This window comes from Alligator sinensis, unplaced genomic scaffold (assembly GCF_000455745.1).
Source record: "Alligator sinensis unplaced genomic scaffold, ASM45574v1 scaffold353_1, whole genome shotgun sequence".
Taxonomy (NCBI): Eukaryota; Metazoa; Chordata; order Crocodylia; family Alligatoridae; genus Alligator; species Alligator sinensis.
This window is the reverse complement of record NW_005842075.1, coordinates 142,522-165,470: the sequence shown is the minus strand read 5'-3', so window position 1 is coordinate 165,470 and position 22,949 is coordinate 142,522. Positions and strand designations below refer to the sequence as shown.

The 22,949-nt window shown below is 43.2% G+C and overlaps 1 protein-coding gene across 1 annotated transcript in view; it reads left to right on the top strand.

The window, feature by feature from the left end:
* BANK1 (B cell scaffold protein with ankyrin repeats 1) overlaps positions 1-22,949 on the top strand; it is a gene marked incomplete at its 3' end in the record, with an annotated part of 287,684 nt that overhangs the window by 125,994 nt on the left and 138,741 nt on the right. Inside the window, exon 8 of the mRNA XM_025204276.1 lies at positions 552-748. Coding sequence (XP_025060061.1) covers positions 552-748 — 197 coding nt within the window. The remainder of the gene's footprint in view (positions 1-551; positions 749-22,949) is intronic.

Here is a 22,949-nt window from a genome sequence, read left to right as displayed (position 1 = left end):
AAATAAAAAACAAAATATGCTGGATTTTTCATTAAGTTGATGGGCAAATATTTGCAGATACCATCTTGCTATGTGAGTGTGCAAAGAGGTGATATTAGTGTGAATACAGGAGTGCAATCATCTATAAATGTCATGCTCAATTCAGCAACGGAGGGCAAAAATATCTCAAGTATTTTAGTAATACATACCTATGGGGAAGTGTGCCTATACTGTAGAATTTTCTTCCCTGGGGCTGTGTCCAGCTCTCATTCTTTTTTTCTGTAGAAATAATTAAACTGCTTTTGCAATTTCATCTGACAGAGAAAATGGGACTTCTCAGTCATGGCAAAGCAAGAAACGGCACCGTTACTGAAATGCATGATAACTACTTGAATTATAAAACTTCTAGTTATAAGAATTTGCTGTTTGAGTACCAATTCTACAAGGACAGTTGGATGCTAATAGCAATGTTATCACTGAACCCTGGAAGTTTTTGTAATAGAGGATGATATGTGTTATATATAAGCCACTATCTTTTTATTAATTTATTTTTTACTTATTTTCATATACAGATTTAAACTTGGAAGAGCTTCCTACTCTTCTCCACTGTGCAGCTAAATTTGGATTAAAGAACCTTACTAGTTTTCTGCTTCAGTGCCCCAAGGCAACTGAGGTTTGCAGAACAACCAACAAATATGGAGAAAACCCAGCATGTATTGCTGGAAAGCATGGTCACAGTGAACTTCAGAAACTCATCCAAGAATTGTCAGTAAGTTTATCTACTTTTTGACAAAGTGTGTATATGTATAACTACCTGCTTCAGAAGTCACACTAGTATTTGAGGTCAGAATCTTCTTTGAAAGATGTCCTGATGTCTGTCAAAGTCTAATAAATTATTGCCCTTCTTTTTAAAAATTATGTGCTGAATTCTGTCTGCCTGAGAAGGGTACATGAGAGGTGGAGGAGGATAAAAATGGCTCCCCAACTCCTTCTTTTCTTACATAATAATCAACCAGAATTCCAGTATTTTTCTAAGCATGAGCATAGAAGAGGCAGTAGTGGTAGAGACCTTCTAGCAGAAGAAGTGTTCCAGGTGGCATGGCTGAGTCTGTGCTCCCCATAGCACAGCAGAACAATAGGATTTAGAACGAAGAGCAACCTATGCTGCTTCTCTAAAAAGGAGGTAAACTTCTCTAAAGTGGATAAACTGCATCTAATCTCTTCTACCAGCATCTTTGGCCACTGAAAGTACGATGTCTCAGCTCTCAGCCATTACTCTAACTGTAGACCTGATAAGTGTGGCTTTTACAAAGGCAAAAAATAAATGGTGGTATGATTCTATTACCCCTTCTTAATCTGACAATTCTTTTATTCTGCTTGGTATATACAAAGGGGCTTCTTGCCAATAAGATCCTATTCAATGTTAGTAATGTAGAATATGGTCCATAGATACCTTTCTTGCTTTCTGTCTCAAGACATCACTAGCTATATTTAATAAGATAATTGATATCAGTGTAGTTATTATCAATATGTAATGGTAGTGTCTGAATGTCTTAATCCGCTTTGAGGGCCCACAATGATAAGCACTGTACAAATATAGGTAATACTATTACAACCTAAAAGCCAAAGCTGATAAAGAATAAAGCAGTTGGGTATGTGGGGCAGGGAGTTAGAACATGAAGCTGTAACAAGTCAAGGAACATTGAAGAATTTGCAGTTTTGCTAGTGCCGTGTCATTGTTTTGTTCTGGCGGGGGTAGATTTTAGCTTATACATTACCAAAATTGGGAAATGGTTGTATGGAGACATAAGAAGAGGAAAAGGGTCAGTTACAGCTCATCATCTGTCTAGCCATCAACAGACTATGTTTTGTAAGCATCACAGCAGAGGTGAATCTAAAGGTTGGATTTGAAGAAAGATGAAGTAATCACTCCATGGATTAGACTGGGGAGTTTTTTTGCATGCATAAGGAGCAGCATGGGAGAAAGCATGAAGGTGATTAAGGGAGAAGGTGACTGACTAAATAATGACAGGGTGAGGACAGGGTTTGAGATCATTATAAATTACTATATCAAGTAGGTAGGTCTGGCTAAGCTATGAAGAGTCTTAAAAGAAAGGCTTGCATTTGATGTGGAGGTGAAGGAGAGTGAGAGAAATGGGCTGGAGAGAGAGGGAGACTTGGAGGGGTGTAATGCATACAGAGTTTTAAGCCAGAATGATCATATAAGTAGCAGCTTTCTGAACACACATAAGGAGAGCAAAGTTGCTGGTGTTAATGCCAAGAATGATGATTTGCATTGGTTCAGATGCAAAGAAAGAGCGAGATGCTTCCATGACAGTACATTATTTTATTTTGGTTTCAGTTCTTTGGTATTTATATGAAGCCATTACTAGTGTAAGCATTTTAAAATAAGTTTTGAGTAAAATATCTTTTTTCCAGACGTTTATATTTTTCTAGGAGTCCCCTGTGTTTCAATGGTAGAATCCTTGTCTGTCACACAGGAGACCTGGGTTTGTATTCCTGGTTGCTTGTACAACTAGAGCTATGGAGGTGCCAAATGTCTGGACTAAGTCTGGCCTTTGGATTCCCTCTCAGTGGTCTAAAGTGGGGATGGAAGGTCTGGGAAGCCTCCACTCCTCCAAATTTCTGCCTAGGCATATGCGTCGAAGGTCTAGGTGACCTCTCATGTACACACCATGATCTGGAAGGATTGATGGTTGCCAAACATATGTTTTTCTGAAATTAAGTCTTTAAAGGAAGCTTCTAGTTTAATGGTACCTCATACCTTTTGATTTCACAGAGAATCTTTCCTTGATTTCAGTGGGCAATGGAGCAGATCCTAAAAGCATTAGAAGTTCTGACTGGTTTAATTAATGTCTTAGCATCATAGAAAAGTAGGGCTGGCAGGGACCTCCAGGAGGTCATATGAGCCAATCCTGTGCTCAGGACAGGATCATCTCAGTCTAAACCAACCCAGACACTTCATCTAAGCTGCTTTTAAAACTTCCAAGGATAGAGTTTCCATAGCCTCTTTGAGTAACCAGTTTCAATGCTTAACCATTCTCACAGTGAGGAAGTACTTCCTAATATCCAACCTGAATTTTCCTTGCTGCAATTTAAATCAGTGTTCCTTGTCCTATCCCTTGCAGTCACAGCAAATAATTTATTTCCATCCTCCATATAACCACTGTTCAGGTATTTGAAAGATGGTTATCAAATCTGCATGCAGACTTCTCTTCCTCAGACTAAATCATTCTAGTTCTTTCAGGCTTTCCTCAGAAGTCATTTTTCCTTGGTTGTCACTTGAATCCATCTCACTACTCTTAGTTGAAAAGGAGATTTATAGTACATGTGTTCTGACTAAAGAATTAAAATATGTACCATAGAAATTGTCTTATATAACAAGTCTGTCATAAAGATATATTGGGCATTATGACAATGAAATTAGCAACAGGAAAATGGAATTTTAAAAAGTTCAAGGTGTATCAAAGGTTATAGAGAAAATATTTGTTTGGTGGTATTTGAGAAATAATATGTGACCATGTAGTTGAAATATGTGCCCACTGGGGGCAAGATTAAGGTTATATTTACAACCTAGAATTTGCCACAGTTTTGAGCGCTTAATCATATAATTTTAACAGTTAATGTCTGTATGATGCTACAAGAGTAAGTGAACTAATGTTAAATTTAATTACTAAACTCACAAGTTTTGCATATGTAAGAATTATTTGGAAAGTTAAAAGTTCTCTATTTCTATGGTCATTCTTTAGTTTGTGTTGAAGTAGACCACAGATAGAGGCAGCCACAAAGTTGTCAGTCAGGGGTATCTTCCAGGGGTTACCTTCATGTTTGGCTGTACTCAGTGATTCTTTAGTATTTTTAGCTTGCGAACACTGTTGGTTCACATTCATCTTGTGATCCACCGTAACCCCAGGCCCTTCTCTGCAGTATTGTAACCTACCTAGTCATTTCACACACTGCATGTAATTGATTTCTTCCAAGTGCAGGACTTTGCACTTGTTCTCACTGAATTTCATTTGATTTAATTTGGAGAATTTCTTCAGTCTATCCAGGTCATTCTGGAGTCTAATCCTATCCTCTAGAGCAGCGGTCCTCAACCTTTTGGTTCTGTAGGCCAGGTGAGTGACCCAGGGCCAGTCTGTGGGCTCAATGGTACCTTGCGTGCTAGGATCAGACCCTGAGAATTGGGCTTCAGGGACCTGGCACCATCCCCTCCCTCCCTCCATATAGCAGGACTGAACTCTTCCTCCCAAATTGCCCCTCTGCCGCCCCATCAGCCTCTCCACCAATGGATCACTGTCCTGGCACCCTGATCCATCCAAGAGCACTGGAGGCATCAGTAGGTGTGTTCCCCCTCCCTGCCTGCTGCTAGAGTCCATGCAGACTGTGCTGACCGTGCATGCTTAGATCCAAGCCCCACCAGAGATCTGGGGGAGATAGGGGGCAGTGGAGTGATTTGGTAGGAGGGGGCAAACCAAGTGGCATGGGGGACCCCTTACTTCCCCCCCAGTCCAGACTGTACCATGGCTAGAGAGCCAGTGAGTAGGGCAGGAATGGGGCAGACTTGCAGCCCCTAGCCATACCCTGCTCACCAGCCCCCTAGCAGTAGATAGGAGCAGTGCACATTTAGAGGGTATTAACCCTGAACATGTAACTGATCACTAGCACTATTTAACCTTAACACAGACTAACATTCCTTAGAATTAGCACCTGCTAACTCTAATCTGTAATCTCACCCTAAGTGGGGATTTGATAACAGTTTTCAAGTACATAAAGGACAGTTATGGAGAGGATAGAGATGGGCTTTTCTCTGTCACTGTCTTCCATCCTTACTTTCCTATACTTTTAAATGTTTGGGGAAAATTACTAATATTAGTTGTCAAATGTGTTATCTGCTAGTTCTGTTTAATTAGTATGGTTCTTAGAAAAATCCTTCTCTGGAACTTGTTAGGGAAATTAGGTTAACAACTGCCTTCATTAATTTATAGGAACCAATTCTTAGCTGGTATAATTTACTCTGTTTTTTTAAATTAAAGAAGCTGCACCTATTTACATCAGGTGTGGATTTGGCCTATCATTTTAAGTACTGCAGCTGTGATTAGCACTGTTTCAGTAGTATTCTTTTGGGAACCAACAGATTCGGGAAAAGGTAGAATTTAAGAATTCATAATATATGTGAATTTGAGTTTTGGGGCTTTTAAATACTTTTTACTAGTGATGGGTCATGCATTTATAATATTTCTGCTTATATCCAGTACAAATCAGTATGGAGCAAAAAAAAATCACAGTTAAATTAGTGAAACTTGACAGAACATAAATGAATGCTGGCTTCAGTTTCTTCACAATATCCCAGCTCTTTCTCTAAGAAGGCAATCATGAGTGGGGGAGGACACTGCTGTATTTTATTGTGCTAGTAATAAGTTATAGCTGTAGGAGTAAGCCATATGTAATTGGTAACTGCACATTTCACTTGATTTCATATGTGCTGTAAATGACTCAAAAACCAGCAAGGAACCTGATCAGTAAGCAGTAGAAACCATTTACATTATAGGATCCTTTTTATTTAACTAAAGTGTCTAATGGGATAAAGCCATGTACGCTCCAGGAACCTTGACAAAGTGCTGCATTATATACTCAGAGTAGGACTGGGCAACTCAGAGGACTAAAGTAATTATCATATGTTAAACATTAGTTCAGATTCAGCCTGGCTCAGTAGTGAAAAATATTAGTGGGGGAGAAATAGGCTATGGATACAATTTACAAGTTTTAGGTATGGGTGCTGGATATCCATCTTATATATCAGTGTGTTTACATCCTACTAGATTGTGTTTCCTTCAGTAATCCATAGTACGGCATTCAGGAGGTTGCTGTAGATCACTATTCAGTTATCAAATTGCCTGTCCAAGATACTTCACTGGGAGTAACTCCTTCTTTTTGGTTGTCTTAGCAATTGTCTTAGTTTTTCAGCTGATAGGGCAATCCAAAAATACAGGTCTTAACTAGAACTGTTATGCAGCACCAACCCCAGCATGCATACACACTGATAGCATGCTCTTCCATAGAAATTATGCCTGTTATCTGCCAGGAGAAGCAATCTTCATTGTACTAGAGTCCAAATCTATCTTCTAGCATGAATCCAATTGTATACTATGACAGCTACATTGCTGCTGTTAAGAATAAACAGAATATAAAATGTAGGATATAATTGGTGAAAATAAATTTGCTCCAGATTAAAAGAAAACCAGTGCATTATAATAAATGCAGAGGGAAAGGATACAAGGAGGAGGAAATAGCTGCATGTCGCACAGGTTGGAGAGATGAGTATCAGATTGAGTGATACAGGGTGCATCTACATGTGCTATTTTAGCATGGAGCAATAAACTGTGGCTCATATTGCACAAGAGTTTATTGCTCCCAAGCACCGTGTCTTCACATATGTCCAGGACTGCAGCATGTTGAGCCAGGTTGGAGCAGCACCAGCTGGCAGAGGGCTTGGGGGTTCAGCCTGCCACCACAAGACTGCTCCGACCCCACTCATTGTGCTGGGGAGGCTCTGGCTGGGGCATGAGGGTACTTCAGTGTGGGGCTAGCTAGCAGGCAGCCCCCACACTGAACACCCTTGTGCCCCAGCCAGCCCTGTTAGCATCCACATTTGCGTTGCTGCACACTAAAAAATGCCACCACAGAATAGTACTTGTATTTACCAGTACTAACCTACAGCAGTGTTCATCAGTTTACTGCCACCTATATAGGGCCACATTTGTAGATGCAAAGACTTTCCTGAAGAGCTAATTAGACAGCTCTACAGTAAATATCTTGTGTAGATGCACCCACAGACACTGTGTCCCCATGACCAGGGGCGTGCACAAATTCATGCCACTGCTTTTTGCCCCAGCGCACACCCCTGCACACATGGTTAGTACAGAGAAAATTGCTCCAGGTGGAGCAATGGGCTATCCCCGGAAGCCTTACCTGGAGTCCTGCAGGCCTCCTGGGGCTCCAGTGGTGGCACTCTGGGCTCATGGAGCCTGGCCGGCACCTGAAGTGTGGCTCTGGCTGGCCAGGCTCTGGTTTCAGGCAGCACACACTGCTGCCATGTGTGCCATCCTGCTTTTTTTCCACAGTTATTTTTTTATATCAGGATTTCCCCTTATCTACATCTGGCTCTGTGCTGCAAATATGCAGTGCAAAGAACCAAATTATATGCACAGGATGCATTTTGCAGCTCCTTAAATGTTTTTGAGGTGCCATGAAACACACATGTATGCTCATGTGGATGTGGCCAGAGAGCTTAAATCCATAGTGATAGCACCAAATAACTGCAAAAAGCAGAATGGATTCCTCTAAAAGCCAATGGGCTAGGATCTTAGGAGTGTCAGGGGAGCACTGGATGCATCTGAGCATAAAGACGCATTTTTTTTTCTTTTTTTTAATCACTTTTTAACCTTACACTGTAATCCTGGGGCAGCTAAACTATCATCTCTTTTGTTTAGTGTTGGTGGAATCCCCCCTGGCTATTTAAGCTGGTTTTCCATTTGTTATGCATTGCTGAAATGGTACAAAGGGGTCTGGGCCAAAGATTGACTATCTCTTACAAAAATTGCATGAACTTTTTCCTTTTAGCTGTGACCAAACAGACTAGCATGTGCATTCTTCTGTCATGTGACTTAATTTTATTTTTTAAAATTAAGACAGAAATGAAACAAGGAACATCCAAATAAACAAGAAATAATGTGTAAGCATAGAAAATCAGATGGCAAATATTTTGTACTTTCATACTTTCACAATTTTTGAGTTGATGTCTAGAATAACAGTGCTCAGGATCAAAAAGTCCTTGTCCAAAATTAGTAGCATATGACAACAAATAAATATTAACTACAGTACTAGCAGTCTAAGAACTCTATAAACCTTCCCTGCAGAATGATCTTAGGCTGGCAAAACTCCCCCTAAAATTTCTCTATCTCAATCTTTCCTGTGGGAACTGTTCCACTTGGCCTACTGACTAATTATTAATATAGAGAGGTTGAAACTGACCCTCTAGACCAAGTCCCTTCTCCAATAAATACTTTTAATTATTTATACAAAGTGGATAAGTTTCTGTATGAGATGCTGAGAAAGACTGCCCAGAGAATAAACTGAAACACTTCTGGTCAAGGCAATTACCCTGTATAAAGGAGAATCAATTTCAAGTCTCTTCTATGATCATTAGCAGTTGTGAACTGGGAATCACATTCTCCCATGTCCCCAAGTGAATGTCCAAGCCATTGAGCTATTCTGGTGGCTTTTCATTACATTTTTTTGAAAGAGCTCTTTGTCCCAATACAAAATTTGGAACATATTTTAAAATCTAAAATTTTTCATGGTCTGGAAAAACTATTTCCTATCCAGCTTTCACACAAGTAAAAAAAAAGAATGCCTGCAGCTTGAGTAGCAACAGGAGAGTTTAGAAGTATATGGATGCAGCATTAGGTTGCAAACTCAGCAGCTTAGAAAATGTCCAAAAAGGGGAGCTCAGCCAGAATTTGTGATGAATGGCTGTGCCATAGCTATGAACATAAATCCTACCCTGACTTGTGCCAAACGTATTTGGAGTCTTTCAGCATTTAAGTGAAAGGGGGCTACATGCAATTAGTGTGATGCAATTTATTGCCGCATTTACATGTGTGCCTGGGACTGCAGCACATTGAGCCAGGTTGGAGCAGCACTGGCTTGCAAAGGGCCTGGGGGGGTCAGCCTGCCAGCCTGGGGCTACTCCGACCTGGCTCATTGTGCTGTGGAGGGGCTGGCTGGGGCACGAGGGTGCTTCAGTGCAGGGCTAGCCAGGAGGTAGCCCCCACACTGAAGCACCGTCGTTCCCCAGCCAACCCTGTCAGCCTCTACATGTGCACTGCAGTGCAATAAATAATGTCACTGTAGGAAAGTACCTGTGGTGGCATTTGTGGCTGGATCTAGCTGTGCAGGCATGTGTGGTTTGTGACATCACAAACCTCTTTGTGGTGCCACAAACCGCATGTGTTGCACATTAAGCCATGCCCCATAATGCTAATTTGCAGAGCTGGGGCAAAATGTGCTACCAGTATTTTCCTGTAGCCAACAGCCACCCCCCCCCCAAAAAAAAAAAAAAGGCAGCACAAAGCACGCCAAAGTGCCATGTGCTAGGACAAACAGAGACAGGGCAGCAGGCAGCCCAGGACTGTTGGTTCTCCTGTCTCTGCACGGTGCTGAGCCCCTGCGCTGAGGCACCCTGTGCCCCAACCAGCCAGGGAGCAGCACGTGGAGAAGAGGCAGGGAGCAGGCAGCCCCTGTTTCCACATGCTGCAGAACCCCCATCTCAAGGCACCCTTTGCCCTAGTCAGCCGCTCCCTGGCTGGCTGGGGCACAGAGTACCTCAAGATGTGAGAGCAGGCAGCCCTGGGCTGCAGAGCCCCTGTGCTTAGGCATGTGGAGCTCCCATCTCGAGGCATGCTGTGCTGCTGCCAGCCACTCCCCGGCTGCCTGGGACGCAGCATGCCTCGAGATTGCCCTGGGCTGTCTGCTCCCCTGCCTCTGCATGCCTCAGCACAGGGGCTGCGCTGCAGAGCCCTCACGCTGAGGCACGTGAAGCCCTCCCACTTTAGAAATGCTGTGCCCCATGCAGTGTGCCTCAACATGTTTCAATGCAGGAGCTCTGCAATGGAGGCCTGCCTGCTCCCCCATCTCAAGGCACCATGTGCCCGAGCCAGGGACTGACTGGCTGGGACATAGGATGCCTCTAGATGGGGGCTCTGCAGCATGCAAAGACAGGGGAGTAAGCCCAGGCTACCTACTCCCCCACTTTCCAAGTGCCGCTCCACAGCTGGCTGGGGCACAGGGTGCCTGAGTGTGGAGATTGCCTGCCAGCTAGCCCTGCACTGAGACACCCTGTGCCCCAGCCCCACCCCAGCAGCACATGGAGCAGTGGGACAATGTGTCCCACTGCAAACTGCATGAGTAGGGGTGTGCACTACAGCACAAAGTAATGGCACAGATTTGTGCTGCTACTATTTCTCCAACGAGCTTTAGTTCAAGTGCCACCACCACCATTTTGAAGTGCAAAGACACTGATTCACAAGACATAGCAATGCTTTAATTAGAGCGACTTTCAGAGCTGCTCTAATTAAAGCGCCACTCCACCCTTACCCCCAGGGCATGTGTAAAAGCACCTCTGTTGCCTAACGGTTGATGAACAAGTAAAAAAAAAGATATCCTTAAGTAGACCTGAAAATGTCAAAATAGAAAAGTGTAAGTGATGTAGCTGTGATAGTCCAGAAATTATGTGAGAGGCAAGGGTTTCTTAGGGTGATAGCTTTTATTGGACCAACTGTGTAGTTGGGATAAAGCTTGATGAGTTTTGCTGTGCCTGGATCCTTGGGCATTTATACACATACATTTTTGTGCCCAGACATGCTGGAGATCTTGCTTAATTGAGTCTGTTCCACACGCAAGCTGATGCGCACAGCTCTGAGTCACTTGCAGTCAAATAAGCAGCAAAATGCATGTCAGCATGGAGAAATGCACACCTTTTATGTGTGTTAGTTCAAAAGCAGACCACCACCATTTTCTGCATACTGACACGCATTTCGCCACTTACACAACTGCAAGTGATGTAGCACTGGACACTTTGAAAAGTGCCCAGCGCTACAGTGCTTGCATCAGTAAAAATGTTTAAGCTTGTGATCACAACTGAGGAAGAATGTGTTTCAATGAAAGCTTGTTTAACTTCATCATTACTATGCAGTTGGTCCAATATAAGATAGCACCCTCAGAAATCCTTGCCTTTTCCAAACTAAGAAAGGAAAGAGAAAGGCTTAGAAGTACACTTTACTGGTTTTGTATACATTTCTGAAATTAGATAAAAACTTGAAACTATAACAAATCTACTGTTAATTTTCATATGTATGATTCTTGAACATTTTGAATATGCTGGGCACAGAATTTTGCTTTCTTGGCTAATTTTTTCATTGTTTAAAGATATATAGCCATAAAACCTATTGCTAGAGACACTCCTTCAAAACATTTTTCCTTCATTTCTTCTACATCATTTATCATATTTTGAAAGAATCTGTTCTACTGCTTTAGGCAAGGCACTGTTAAAGGGACCGTAACCTTGTCTTTTTCATGGATGGTATGGTGGCCCCAGACATCTTTCTTCTTAGCACAACTGAAAAAATATTTCAGATATATTCCTATACTGAGCAGAGTTAACCTGTTCAGGAGAAACAACTAAGCCAAGGGTGTTCAGTCTTCTGGCCCTACAGGCCAAATGAGTGGCACAGGGCTAGGTTTTGGGGTTAAATTGGGTCCTGTGCTGTCCTCTCCTGATCCCTTGTGCCAGGATTGGGCCCTGGGGCCCAGCACTGCCCCTGACCACCAGAATCAGGCCCTGGGGCCCCATACTGCCCCAGCCCAGCCTCGCACACCAGAATTGGGCCCTCAGCCACCTTTTGTTCCTGATCTAGTGTGCAGGGCCACACTATCCAGGTCACAGGGCTCCTCATGGATCCAGAAATTCAGCAGTGGATCTGGCCTATAGGCTAGGGGTTGAGTATGAAACGTTTGATGAAAAATAAAGCAAAGATAAAAGTTGATAACTTCCCCACTCTTTTGTGTTAAGTGTTTCCTGACACCTAGATTTTTGCAAGGTACAGTCACCTGAGACTTCATGTACTACACAGCAGGCAGGATCTTGGATCTTCAGCAAGCTCTCTGTATTTTCTTGCATACACTACACCACCAAATAAGATATCCACCTTGTTTATGGGAAGGCAGAATGAAGAAAAAATGATTTTTCAAGACTTATGGCTGCACAGAGCAGAGAGAGAGCCTAATCTTCAACTGACTCACTCTCCCTTTCATGCTTAATTAAAAGCTGAAACCCTAGCTGCTGCTGAAGACTAGTCTCCATGGGTAAATCTACACTTCTGTAAAATGCTGAAGAGTCTCCAGGGCTCTATAACAGGAGAAGAGAGAACAGGACAACTAGCAGACAGCAAAATCGCCCTAAGAAATGTCAGGGCATTTTTTGATTAGTGCTTGACTAGTGGAGCATCAAAACCATTAGTGAAATATCAAGACCAATAAAAAGAAGGTACAATCATTGACACCTCTGGAGTGAACAACAATGAGCCATTTAGTCATTTGACACCCTCAGCTGCTTGAATGGCAGTGTCATTGCTACTACACTGTGGAGCAGGAATCAAAGCAGGTTTGATCCCCAGCTCCCAAAAGAACAAGCTGGCTTTTGGAAAAAGTGGTGTACTACTGCCCAAGTTACGTTACTTATATCTGACATAGAAAATGGATTTGAAAAGAGACAGAAAACAGGCACAGTCTTTATTGACCTCACAGCCTCCTATGACACTGTATGGCATCAAGGCCTCAAATATAAACTGCACTCTATGATACTTCACTGCAAGCTATGTGTTTTCATCATGGGTATGATCTCCAGGAGATCATTGAAATTCACTGCCAGCCAAGGAATAAAAAGCAGAGTATGAACTCTAAAGAATGGAGTCCCCCAAGGGTCAGTGCTGGCACCAGTATTTTTTGTATATACCTCAGACTTCCCACATACAGCATCTAAGTGATACATGTATGCTGATGATGTCGTCATAGTAGCCCAAGGAATAGGCATGACAGAACTGGAAAAGACACAGGGCGCGTCTACATGAAATAATGTGCCTTCTGCATAGAAAATTCAGAATCATTAAAGCAGTCCCTGGCACATGTGTACACCTGCATCCCCACTGGGAGTAATTTGAGCTTGATAGGAGCAGCCTATTCTAGGGGGATCTCCAGGCTCCCCCAGGTGCCAGGCCTGGGCTGGCAGGGGGCCCTGGGACTTAGTCCTGAGCTCAGAGGGTGGGGCGAAGCTGTCCCAGCTCAACCGGCAACTCTATCCCGGGCATGGGGAAATCAGGCTGGCCTTGAGTGGGGAGGCCTGCTTGGCAACTGACTGACTGCCTTCTGGGGGACCCCCAGCTCCCGGTCACCGGCTGGCTCCTGGCGACTCCCCCACCAGTCATGCCCTGCTGGTGAGCCCCCAGACTCGGGAGGCACCAGTCGCCCATGGCAGAAGTTGTCACACTAAAAAGCTCAACACTGTACTTAACAGTGCACTGAGACTCATAAAAAGCTACACAACTACACACCCACAGATGTGCTCCCTGTACTCTTAGGCATTAGACCAAGTGATATAAGAAGACAGACCCTAACATCATTACTGGCAGTACAGGCAAGAAGTCACAAAAATCACCTGCTCCCTAAACTGTTAGCTGAAGACCTGAACAGATGAAGGTTTAAAAGGCTGAAAAGTTGTAAATCATTTATACATGAAGCCCACAAGCTCCTGGAAAAGATGGGGGATACTGAATCAAACTGATGGGCAGCAACAGGGTGGGTTGACTGCTGGGAAAGGTCAGACCTATTCCTACGGCATTTTATACCAACACCAAATGAGTGCCCCACTGGCAACGACCTTGACAAATAAATATGGGTCAGGCTGAACAGACCTAGATCTGGATATGGTTGCTTCAAAACCGCACCTTTACAAGATGAACATCGTGGACAGCCCCCTGTTTGAATGCAGTGTCCAACAAACAGCACAGTGCTTAATCGAAAGCTGCAATCTTTACGAACACCCTGACCGGGTAGATGGAATCTGTACATTGAGTGATACTACCAGACAGTGGCTCAGAGATTTCAAAGTTGATATCTGACACCATATAAAAGAAGAAGAAGAAAATCAGCATCCCCACATAATGCACCCACTCCAATTTTGGGGGGGTTGATTTTGGGGGAACCGGTGAGTGTGGTATGCAAGTAAACATGGTAATTTAAAAAGGAGACTTTTAATAAGAAGGAAAAATTAAATGATTGGCATAGTATCCCATTTTATATTATGATATGAAGTTCAGTGCTTTTTATTCAATCCTCACAGTTTGCAATATGTAACAAATTGCCCTCTCTAGGTTTGAGAGGTAACAATTTATTAACATGAGCTGGGTCATTGGCATCTCTCCGGTGGTAAGGCTGTTTGTGAACTCAAGAAAATATGACTATCAGTTCATATTATAAAGCTTCTTTCTGAAATCTGTAGGGTGATAGAGATATAGAAGTTGATGTGTGTATGTGTATGTGTGCATGCATGCTATTTTTTTATACAAATTGAGATTTTGGTGCATATTTCTGTGGTAAGTGATGAACCCCAAAATACAGAGGACCCTATTTGTAGTCAGCAACATTATGTAATTTTTCTCTGTTGCAATTCCTTCATCATATATATCTTGTGTAAGTGTGCATCTGCAGTAGTCAATTGACAATTTTATTATTTATCAGCACATGATGATTCTGGGAATGCCATTGTGCAGCTCCCGAGAGTATATGCTTTTACCAGCAGAGTATGGAAAAGCAACAGCTTTACAAGCATCTCACAGCATAAAAATCAGTGGGTTGGTCAAGTTTTGTTGTTCTGCTGTCCACTTTCAGTGCATCTAAATGGTTCAGGGCGTTAACTCCTCTCAGTTAAATAAATACCAGACTAGCACTTCAAGCAAGTTTAATGTGAAATTTTAGAAATATTACATTCAACCTGCTGAAGAAAAATGGCTTATTTATGACTTTATATCAGTGCATTAAGAACAAAAACACTTTGCTTTTACTGTATTTTAGTAATGGATAGGAATATAGAAGAGAAATATTTATGAGTAGCCTTGAGCCAAATAGAATTTAGTTTAACCAGCTTCCAGGAACTTTCCATTAAAGGGGGAGAGTTTTAGTGTTGTTCATTATCACAATATGAGTAGTTTTGTTCTTGGCATATACGTTGGTGTTTTAAAATCAGTATCTATGTTTTGGCTTTCCCTTCAGAAAAATTCCCAAAACATTCAAACAGAAATTTATCACTTGTGTCTTAATGAGTAGTGCTTAGAAAAATGAGTTCATTAAAATATCTGCTGAATTACAGTTTTCAGCCAGAAACCAGTGTCATTTTTTTAAAATTTTCCTTCTGGCTTAATGCTGGATGGTGAACACGGATGTGCATAATTCACTGGGGAAAGCATAGAAACAATATTAAGGGGAAACAGACATGGCAAAACCCAGAGCCTCCCATACAACTCTGTTTGACCTACCTGACCTCAACAGCACTCATTCTAGCTGTTCTGCCATGCTGACCACTTTGTATAGAGTTCGTGTCATGGTCCTTACTTATATGACCATAATTAAGGTAGACCATTTGGTATTGAACACATTTCATAGGACTAGGCATACAAATACAAAAGTTAAATCAAGAACCTTTTCTTTGTGTGTTATGCATTCATCTACTGGTTTGCATAAGAAGATATTGGGAAAGATTAAATAGCATGTAATACAGTTTTGCCAGTTAACCAGAATAAAGCTAAATAGGTTACAAACCTTCAACAAAAATAAAATGACTCCATCAGATACAATGGACGTAGCATGCATTTTCTAATCCAGTATCATTTTGTGAAAACAGATGGAAACTGGATGATTTGTCCTTCAGTGTATTAACTATACAATTAAAGTATCTTGAAGGTAGTTTAACAAATACAGATTTATTTTGCTAGGATTTTAAAATATGTGTTTCTTAAGTGGACAAAGGAATTGTCTTTATACAGGATTTTTTTAACAACCTGAAAGGATTGTACTGTAGTGTAGTCCCCAGTATTCCAATAGTTTACCAAATACTTCTAAATTCTGTTTCATTTTTCAGTAATGTTAAACAAAACCACAAGAGTAAAGGTTCACATACCATCCCTGCAGGTTTCCCCATAATTTCAATGAAGAAATTTTCTATTGAACAGCATAAAATCAAGCTCTCATGTATTGCAGTTTCACTCTGTCCTTTGATTTTATTTCTCTACAGAACCTAGCGCACACACACAAAAAGAGAAAAACCAGAATTTCAGAGGAGATCCCTTAAATTGTTCTTCAGATGAATCAGTGGAATTGGGCAGCAGAGTTCAGAAGGAAACAATTAATAATCCAGTTTGAGACAACTTTACTAACAAAGTGCCCCTCTCAGCAAAAGCAACAGGTGAAATTCAGTTCTCATGGAAGTGAAGAAGAATGAGAGGGGGCTCCCTTTAATTCTATAGTGCCACAATTTTACCCTAAAAGCAACCAATGTGCTGCCTGCAGTGATGCTTGCCATCTTCACTCTGGCTCTTTTAGGATTTTAGCTTCAGTAACATGCTGATAGGTTAGGCTATTTGTCTTCAGACATAATGAGAAATATGAAGATTGATTTCACCGTCACCTCCCTGTCATTAGGACTTTGGACCAGTATAATTGAGCAGAAACCAATTCAAATCTCTAACATAACAGAAGTTAAATGCATATAAACTGCTTTCAAACTGGCCAAAACCAGTTTAGGATGAACCTGGATGGATACAGTATCAGACTTAACTGATTTAGGTTAAATTGGTTTATTGAACTTCTGTCCCAGTTCCCCTCCAGATTTAAGTTAATGCACAGTCCCCCAGCATCCCAGGATGCTTTGCACTTCTCCCTCAAACCTGGCCTCACTGAGTGGACAGGCTAGCCTTGGCCCAAGCTGTCTGCTCCAGCCAAACAGCAAGTCATGCTCTAGCAACCCCCAGTGTTGACCTGAGCCACTGCAGGCATGTGGCTGAATTTCCAGGATCAAAAGTGAATGATTCTTCACTTGCTTATTGGTTCAATCTATGCAGCTTAGACTAACCTGCAAAGATTGAATCAATTCCGCCTTGGGCTTTCTGACTGTCTATACTTAGGCAAAGTGTGTGGCCTACACACTGACTCTGTCTGCCAGGAATTAAGACAGTCACTGAATAAAGTTATTCCTTTTCAATGTACAAATAAAGACCAACAACTAGAAAAGAGTTAGAATTGTCAATGGCTCAAGTAACTCAGGAGTCCAAGTTCTATTTTCTAAAATGACTTTAAGTATTACTGAATTCTGACTGAAAGTCAATGTAGTCCATTATGCCTTCTTTAAGGACATAATTCCTTTCTCCAGCACTAAGCACGCTGCTGTTGTTCTGTCCAATACACCAGAAGTTCTAGAATGCCAGAATTTGTTTGTTCCTGTATTAATACGACTACCTTTATAGGTCATATTCAGGAAATGACCTATACACCTCTTCTAATATATTTAGCAAATTCTAAGAAAACCACAATTGAAAGACTGTTGGTCGCTTAACACAAGTAGCTGTACTGATTGTTGGCTTTAGCCTTTAAAGTGGGTTCCTCAGGGTGACATAAGTGCCATTTAAATCCAATAATTGAAACAATCATTTTGTCTTGCAACATCTAGACTGGGGTGGCAAAAGTCATTTTAATTTTTCAAATGCTTTTTCAACATTTGAGAGTTGGCTGCCTAATTCTGATGAATAAAAAAACAGGTTAATTGAGCTTTTTCAATCCATCCAAGTTCCATTCAGAATAAAGGACTATAGAAAATATTCTGGATTTCTCTTGTCTGCAAATATAATTGTCTGTGGCCATGTCTACACAAGATGTTTTGCTGCACAATAGAGCTAATTACTGTGTATTAAGCATCACCATCTACACATGCTTACCCTTACTGTGCAGCATTTTGCTCTTGATTTTGGCAGTAAATTTGCTACCTGAAAATGCAAGTAGCAAATTAACTGCCGAGTAATTAATGTGCAGTACAGCACGTGTAGCTGGCCAACTGGGAACAAATTTTCTCCCAGTCAGCCAGGCATTGCTCCCTGCCCCTGGGAGCTGCCTCCACCGCTGGAGCCTGGGTGTCCCCCTACCCTGGCAGCAGGGAGCTCCCATCCTCCACTCTGCAATCACAGAGCAGGGGCTGGAAGATTGTTCCCAGCCCCAGCACCGCATTTATGGAGCTGGGGCTGGGAGCAATCTCCCATCCCCTGCTCCATAATTACAATCATGGAGCAGGGGCTGAGAGCTCCCTGCATGGGGAGAGTTCCCAACCCAGCCTGGAGCTGACTGGAACCTGCCTCCGACTGGGACAGTCTCTGGCCAGCCCCAGGCTGCACAGAGAAGTCTGTATCCCCAACATGGAGGTGATTGGGGACTATCCTATTTTGGGCAGTCCCTAGCCAGCTCCAGTCTGCATGTGCAGTCTTCCCTGCCCAGCCCAGGAGTAGTCAGGAACTCTCTCAATCAAGGGATGATCCTAGCCTCACAGATTTTTCCTAGCCCCATGTCCCAATCGAGTGATGGAGGCACAAGGCTTGGAAAGAGCTGCGGGGGTGGGGCAGGTCCCAGCCCCCTGCCTTGAACTGCCAGCAAAGCAGCTAGCAGCAAGCCCCTGCAGAGCAGGGAATCCCTACCCATCCAGGGACTCACTACTAGCAGCACAACTGACAAACTGGGGCAGGAGGCTGGGACCTGCTCCCCCCTTGCTGCTTTTTCCAAGCCCTCTGCCAGGGCAGGGGGACATTGTCCCTGCCTGGGCTTTGCCACCGGAGCCTGCCCTACCAGCTGATAGCTCCTGAGGGCAGGGAATAATCTCCCAGTCCCAACCAGGAGACAACAGTATCCTGGCCCCATATTCCCAGAAGGAGCCTAGAGCTCACCCTGGCTACTGTAGGGAGCCAGTGCAGGGCTGGAGGGGGCAGGAGAAGATTGCTGCTACGAGCAGTAAATCTACTCCCGAATCCCCACAGCTGTAGACGCCAGCACAGGGTGGGTTTACTTTACAGTTTACTGTAGAGTTCCTGGCTAACCTTAGTCTACTCTAGAGTAAACCCACCCCACAGCATTTTCACATGTAGACATGCCCTGTGTCTCTCTGCTTAATGAATCATGCAAGATGGAGTTTACATACCAGTATTGGTATGTATGTATAAATACATGCCAGTGAGCTGATCTAATTCCTGAAACAATAGATGCCTGAATCTGAACCTATTGTTTAAATTCCTTTCATTTAAGTGAGATTAGGTTCAGACCTTAATTGAACTGGTGTTAAATTGTTTGTTATCATATCCTATATCTCTTCAACTAGGTTGTCATGATAATTCCTCTACCTGTGTTCAGTCATGAGAAAACATGTTGGGATCCAGAATATTGTTGCCAATTGCTATGGTTGCAGATATTAGCCACTTCCTACTTTCCCTGATAAATGTGTAGGCATTGGAAACACACTTGTGTTTCAGCATCTTTATCTGATTGTTTCCTGGAGGAGAACATATATGGGTTTTTTTGTTTGTTTGTTTTTGTATTTTTAAGTACCAAGGGGAAAAAAGATCTAAACGGATAAGTTTGTTTGGTTTTTGTTTCTGTTTCTCTCTCCTCACTGAAGCTAAGAGATATATTTCTTTAAATCATTAACCAGAATTGGCTGTAAATGTAAGAGAGTTTGGCAAATACAGAGAAGCCCCCTTACCAGTTAGTACAAACAAAGGTAGTACAAAAATCCTTTCATTAAAGCTGTCAGTATTAGACTGGGTCCTGTCTCCCTCTCCCTTCCTACCTTTAGTCTGGGCAACCCCACCCTTCCCAGTTGTCCTACTCAGGTACTCACCATCTACTCCTAGATAGTGGGCGCATCTACACAAGGCGCTTACTGTGCAGCAGCCTAATAACACCGTGCAGTAGCATGCTGGTCAAAACCCATACTAATATGCTACTGTGCAGTGTTATTAGGCTACTGCACAATAAGCATCACAAAAAAGTGCACCGGTGCTACTGAGTAGTAATACTATGCATTTCATTAGCACTTCATTAAGCAAGTACTAAACTAAATGTGCAGTAACTACTGTGCATTATGAATGTGTAGATGCTCCCAGTGAGTCCAAATACTTCCCATGCCTTAGGGGTAGAAGGAATCATTTCCATCCCACTCCCCTTCTACACCCAGTCCTTTCTCTGGTGGCTGGAATGACCAACAGCATAACTGGAGGAGGAGGAGGAGCAACAAGAACAGCAGCCTAGGCCCCGCCATTTGGGAGGGGGTGCAAAAATAGCTGTGATTGCAGCAGCCGCTAATCATATTGCTATAATTGGCACTGTGGTAGCCTGGGCTGCCCTAGCAATGCATAGCTGCCCAGGGGGTGGAGCTGCCCAGCTACATCCCTGGGAATAACTCTGCCTCTTAGAGTGGATATTTTCCACAAACCTTTCCTAGAGAATGACAAGCCTTCAGGTTGGAGAAGAAAAAATTGAAACTGAGAAAGAAGAATCCGTACGTGAGAAAGAAGTGAGTGAGGCCAGACTGAAGGTCGTGTGGTAGACAAATTTCTAGATGAGTAAGTGAAAGTGTAGTTAGAGAAGAGATTGAGAAGAGAAAATTAGAAAATATAGTGGAAGTGATAAAAGAGGGGAATATTCAAAAGAAGGGACAGCATAGTGAGAGGAATTGCTAAATAAGTTCTGCCATCCATTGCCACCTGCTGTCTTTCTCTTCATTTGCTTTGTATGTGCCATCTCTTAAATCCATACCCACCCTTTTAACACAGGGCTATTCACAGCAAACATCCTAATCTTTTACTTGGCATATTTTTTATTTAGAAAACGTTTCCCTTAATGTTTGAAGTCCTTGGTGGTGTTTTTTAAACAGTAAATTCTCCTCCTTTCATTAGATTTTAAATGTTGAGAAACTGCACAGTCCCAGTGTGCCACATTAGAAAGCTTATTTTTCAGAACAAAATAGCATACATTTTCAGCACCATGCAGGGTTGATTAAATGCTCAGCTCCCTTTATTATTACCAGTGCTTGTATGCTTAATCTACCATGTGCAACACTGAAAATTTTCCTCTGTAGGTTTTATGCAGATCTCCACCAGTTATCATCTCCACCAGTTATCATCTATTCAGACCAGACAAGATAAGGTCTTTGAAATAGTCGAGTCCAGAATTGCATGGTGTCAGCCCAGCTTCTTTGGGACTCAGCTATGCAGCAATGGCAACTTAATTTGAACTGTTCATGTAATGGGTGAGTGTGGTTTCCAAAATGAAGCTCTTAGTACTGAGCTCCACTGAAGTTGATGAGGCTTCTGTTAGTGTAAGGAAGGTAGTATGATCAAGATCAGCTTCAGAAAAAGTCTATCCCTGCATTCTTTATCCTGTTTCCATTTTAATTCACTGGGAACCATTCTTGGTCATCCAAGAGAAAACTTTTGAACCTCAACCTTTCATACTGTCCTATATGGTGCAGGTACAAGAAGCAGAGATGTAGTCCTGTACTGCAATTCTGTCAATTTTCTACGGGGCCTTGGGCCGCACCAGCAGGGGCCATGGGCCCTGGAGGCTACATCCTCCCCTGCCCAGATGCATGGAGTGCCTGGGTGCCCTGCTGCTGCTCTCCATACACCAGCTTCCTGCCACACCTCCCCCTCCTGCTTCTACTCTCTGCACCCCACTGCTGCACTACACCCTCCCATGTACCCCAGCCCTTATGTATGCCTCCCCATTGCTGCTCCACCCACCTGAGGATCATGACTCACCCTTAGGTCCCTGGCAGCAAGCTCCCACTGACTGCTGGGGCTGCAAGCTCCCTGGCACTGCAGGCTATACTGTGCTGCACCACCCTGCCCACTATGGCAGGGGCAGAGGCGGAAAGGAGAAGCTGGCAGAGGGGAGCCTAGTGTCTCTTAATGCTGCTGCAGCTTGTGCAGTGGGGGAAGCAGTGGCTAGGTGAGAGCCTGGGGCCAGTGTTTCGCCCTTCATGGGCTCCATGTAGACCACAGGCCACCAGTTGGAGAGCTTTGTTGTACTACAATAACCCAATCTGTCTGGACACTATAGTTTCACTCAAAGATTTAGTGAGCCCTTGCTTTCCTTCTGAGCAGAAGCATGAAAGACTTAATACTAGCTAGCTAATATGAGCTTGTGCATTTGGGGATGTAATCTGTGGTGACTGGGATGACCCTGTCCTGCTGCTTGTGGTCAGAAAAAGCATTCCCTACAGACTTCCGTCACTTACACCCCCTGCAGTCCCGAAACATGTAAATTACTTAATAACAATTGTTACCAAGATGAAGGATAGAAGGGGTCTTATTGTATGGCTCTCTGAAACAAGTGTAGTGGTTCTCAACCTCCCCTGCCCCACATTGTCAAGATCTAGCTGGGATACCACTTCCAATTAGCAGCCTGGGTAAGGCAAGATGTACAAGAACTCCTAACAGTAGTTTGTGAGAACACTTGAGTACTAATGGACATGTTTTACCAGCATTCTGTGGTTAAATTCATAGAATCATAGAAGTAGGGTCAGAAGGGACCTTGTAGATCTTCAAGTCCGCCCCCCTGCCTGGGCAGGAGGAAAACTGGGCTCAAATGGCCCCAGCCAGGTAGGCATCAAGCCGCTTCTTAAAGACCCCCAGGGTAGGAGCCAGCACCACTTCCCTTGGAAGTTGGTTCCAGATCCTAGCCTCCCTTACTGTGAAGTAGTTCTTACAGATGTCTAATCTAAACCTACTCTCCAACAACTTGTGGCCGTTATTCCTTGTTATCCCGGGGGGCGCTAGGGGAAACAAGGTGTCCCCCAAACCCTTCTGGTCCCCCCTGGTGAGTTTATAGACGGTCACCAGGTCCCCCCTCAGCCTTCTCTTGTGAAGGCTGAACAGGTTCAGGTCCTGTAGCCTCTCACTATAGGGTCTGCCCTGCTGTCCTTGGATCATGTGGGTGGCCCCCCCCCGGACCCTCTCAATGTTGTCCACATCACCAGTGTTGTCCATCATCATCAATGTTGTCCACCCCTTGAAGTGCAGTGCCCAGAACTGGACACAGTACTCCAGCTGTGGCCTGACCAATGTTGCATAGAGGGGGAGGATCACCTCCTTGGACCTACTTGAGATGCACCTGTGGATGCACGATAAGGTCCGGTTAGCCCTGCCGACCGTGACCTCGCATTGTCGGCCCATATTCATCTTGGAGTCAGTGATGACTCCAAGATCCCTTTCTGCCTCCATGCTCTCAAGAAGGGAGTTTCCCAT